The 3,297-nt window shown below is 37.7% G+C and overlaps 1 protein-coding gene across 1 annotated transcript; it reads right to left on the bottom strand.

Annotated features, from left to right (window-relative positions):
* Positions 1-972: 972 nt before the first annotated feature.
* LOC104907999 (uncharacterized) lies at positions 973-1,425 on the bottom strand. The gene has a single exon (XM_010697035.1). The coding sequence runs from the start codon at positions 1,423-1,425 to the stop codon at positions 973-975; it is 453 nt and encodes a 150-aa protein (XP_010695337.1).
* Between the last annotated feature and the right edge of the window lie 1,872 nt (positions 1,426-3,297).

The raw sequence follows: 3,297 nt of genomic DNA, 5'->3' as shown, positions 1-3,297 counted from the left end.
GGAAAAAGAAAACAGAGTAGTTGTGTTTGGTGGTCTCAGTTTCATTTTAAATTTTCAGAAGATAAAGGATTGAAGCAAACCTTTTGAGATTGTTCGCTTAAGTAATTTGGTGAGTAAAGTTCAGTATTTATAGGGGAGTTTTGGTCAGAAATCTAATGGTGGATGTGTGAAGTGTGAGTGCTATGGTTTAGCTTTTGAAAAATTTGCCCCTAATATCTGAAATATGGACTGAAATTCAATTATTTACTGACAAAGCTAAAATTTTTGTGTTGAAAATCTTGGCTCTTGTGTGCTGTGAATCAGACGAAGAAGAAGGGAGGAGAGGAAGGTGTTGAAAGTCTTGGTTCTTGTGTGCTGTGAATCGGATGAAGAAGAAGGGAGGAGAGGAAGATGGTGAAAACTGTTTTCACCCCTTTTTTGTTTTTGTTTTTATTTTCCTTATTCTTTTTTACTAAAAGGCATATGGGTTATGGACTCGGTATTTGGGCCTTGGATTGCTAAAATTGATGGACACATGTACAAAGATACCCACAACCAAAACTAAAGAGTTTTATTAATTAGAAATAATGAAATGAATAATAAAACAAGTAAATGATTTATTTTAAACTTGTTAAATTAATCAAAACTAAATGAAATTATTATTTTAATAAACATAGTTATCAAATAAAATCGCGTTATCATAAAATGAATTTTGAGTGGAAATAATATTAAACCTTAATAAATAACAAAATAACTTCTGAAAATTCTGGGTATTATATCTACTCCTCCTTAAAAACAAAGTTCGTCCTCAAACTTTAATGTTAGATGGTTAATATTAACAAAACAGTAGCTTTGCGCTTTTTTAGTATTACATTCGGTCCCCCTTAAGGAGTTTCGTCCCCGAAACTATATAATCGTACATTAGAAAAGAGTTCAGGATAACGCTTTCTCATGTCATCTTCCGTTTCCCACGTTGCTTCCTCGGTTTGATGATTAGACCATAAAACCTTGACTAACTTTATCGTTGTTTTGAGTATTTCTCGTTTTGGAATCAAGGATTCTAACAGGACGTTCCTCAAAAGTGAGGGTCTCATCTAGTTCAATGGTTTTAGGTTGGACATGGGAAGGGCCAGAGATGTATTTACGAAGTTGAGACACATGAAAAACATTATGAACCTTAGCTAATTTTGTAGGTAAGGCTAACCTATAAGCCACTTGTCCAATTGTTTCCAATATCTCATAAGGTCCAATATAACGAGGACTTAGTTTTGCTTTCCTAGTGAACCTCATTACTCCCTTGGTTGGTGAAATTTTCAGCAACACTTTCTCTCCAATTGCAAACTCCAAATCTAGTCTCCTTTGATTGGCATGCGATTTTTGTCGATCCTGAGCTGCTTTCATACGCTCTTGAATCAACTTCACCTTGTTGGTAGTCTCTTCTATCATTTTCGATCCTAAACTCAACGATTCGTTCACATCACTTCAGCATATAGAACTCCTACATTTTTGTCCATACAACGCCTCATTAGGTGCAATTCCTATGCTCGAGTGTTAATTGTTGTTGTAGGAGAACGCAATGTACATCAAATGATCATCCCAATATCCTCCGAAATCCATCACGCATGCTCTCAACATATCCTCCAAGGTCTGAATGTTCTCTCTGTTTGACCATCTGTTGCTGGGTGAAAAGTTGTGCTAAATTTCAATAGTGTACCCACGGCTGTCTGGAGCTGTTTCCAGAACTTAGATAAGAATCTCGAGTCCCTATCCGAAACGATAACCTTCGGAACACCATGTAGCCTAACAACCTCATTAAAGTAAGCATCCGTCAAATGTTTCAATGACCAAGTATACTTCATCGCTACGAATCTTGCTGTCTTGGTCAAACGTCCACTATTACCCATATTGCATTCTTTCCTGACCTCGTATTCGTAATCCCATGATGAAATCCATAGAGATAGATTCCCATTTCCATCCTGGCACTTCCAACGGTTGCAATTTTCCTCCGGCTTCATATGTTGTATTTTCACCTTCTGGCAGGTTAAACATTTTGCCACGAAGTCGGCTACTTCTTGCTTCATTAGGCCACCAAAATGCTATAAAGTTTATCTCCTCCTGGTGTATGAATACGGCGAACTATGGGCTTCCCTTAGGATTCTCGTCTTGAGTTCTTCGTCTTGTGGTATTCACAATTTTTGTTTATACTTCGCAACGCCATTGTCATCGATCTCGAACTTCGGTGCTTGACCACTTTCTTTCATATCTCTTAACTTACTCAACCACTTATCTGCAGCTTCTTTCTCCTGAATCTCCTCAAATATGTCCTGTCCAACAGTAAGAGCATTCAATTGAACTTTCACATAATCGGGTTCTATATTTCCTAACTCAATCTCTTGATCTCTTCACACAATCATTTCCAAAATCAACATGTTTAGCGAATGAGCACTCTTCCTACTCAACGCGTCAGCTACTTTGTTCGCTTTTCCTTCTTGATACACTATCTTCAAATCATAGTCGTTTGTAAGCTCTAGCCAGCGTCTTTGTCTCATATTCAACTCCTTTTGCGTATACAGATACTTTAAACTATTGTGATCTGTATAGACTTTACACTGCACTCCATACAAGTAATGTCTCCAAATTTTCAGCGCAAACACGATTGCTCCTAACTCCAAGTCATGAGTAGGGTGATTTTGCTCATGCGGTTTGAGTTGTCTCGACGCATAGGCCACTACTTTGCCATGTTGCATCAAAACAAACCCAAAACCTTTCTTCGAGGCATCACTATAAATTTCAAATCCTTCTACTCCAGAGGGTAATGTCAATACCGGGGTGTTGTAAGTCTTTTCTTCAACTCTTGAAATGCTTCCTCAAACTTATCATCCCAATAAAATTTTGTTGTTTTCTTCATCACGTTGGTGAGAGGTTGGGCCGTTCTCAAAAAATCATTCACGAATCTTCAGTAATATCCCAAGAAACTCCTTACTTCGGTGATGTTCTTAGGTTGAGGCCAATCAATCACTGCTTGAATCTTCGATGGATCTATGGAAACGCCTTCTTTAGATACCACATAACCAAAAATGATACTTTTTCCAACCAAAATTCACACTTTGAGAACTTGGCAACAATTGCTTTTCTCGAAGAATCTCCAATACTTTCCTCAATGATCCTCATGATCTTCTTTATCCTTCGAGTACACCAATATATCGTCGATGAATACTATCACGAACTTATCCAAGTATGGCTGGAAAGTCTTTCATGAGGTCCATGAAAGCTGCTGCGCATTAGTGAGTCCAAAAGGCATAATGTGAACTCATAATG

The sequence above is a fragment of the Beta vulgaris genome, chromosome 3 (assembly GCF_026745355.1).
Source record: "Beta vulgaris subsp. vulgaris cultivar EL10 chromosome 3, EL10.2, whole genome shotgun sequence".
Taxonomy (NCBI): domain Eukaryota; kingdom Viridiplantae; phylum Streptophyta; class Magnoliopsida; order Caryophyllales; family Amaranthaceae; genus Beta; species Beta vulgaris.
The sequence above is the reverse complement of the archived record's forward strand: the minus strand, read 5'-3'. Positions and strand labels throughout refer to the sequence as shown.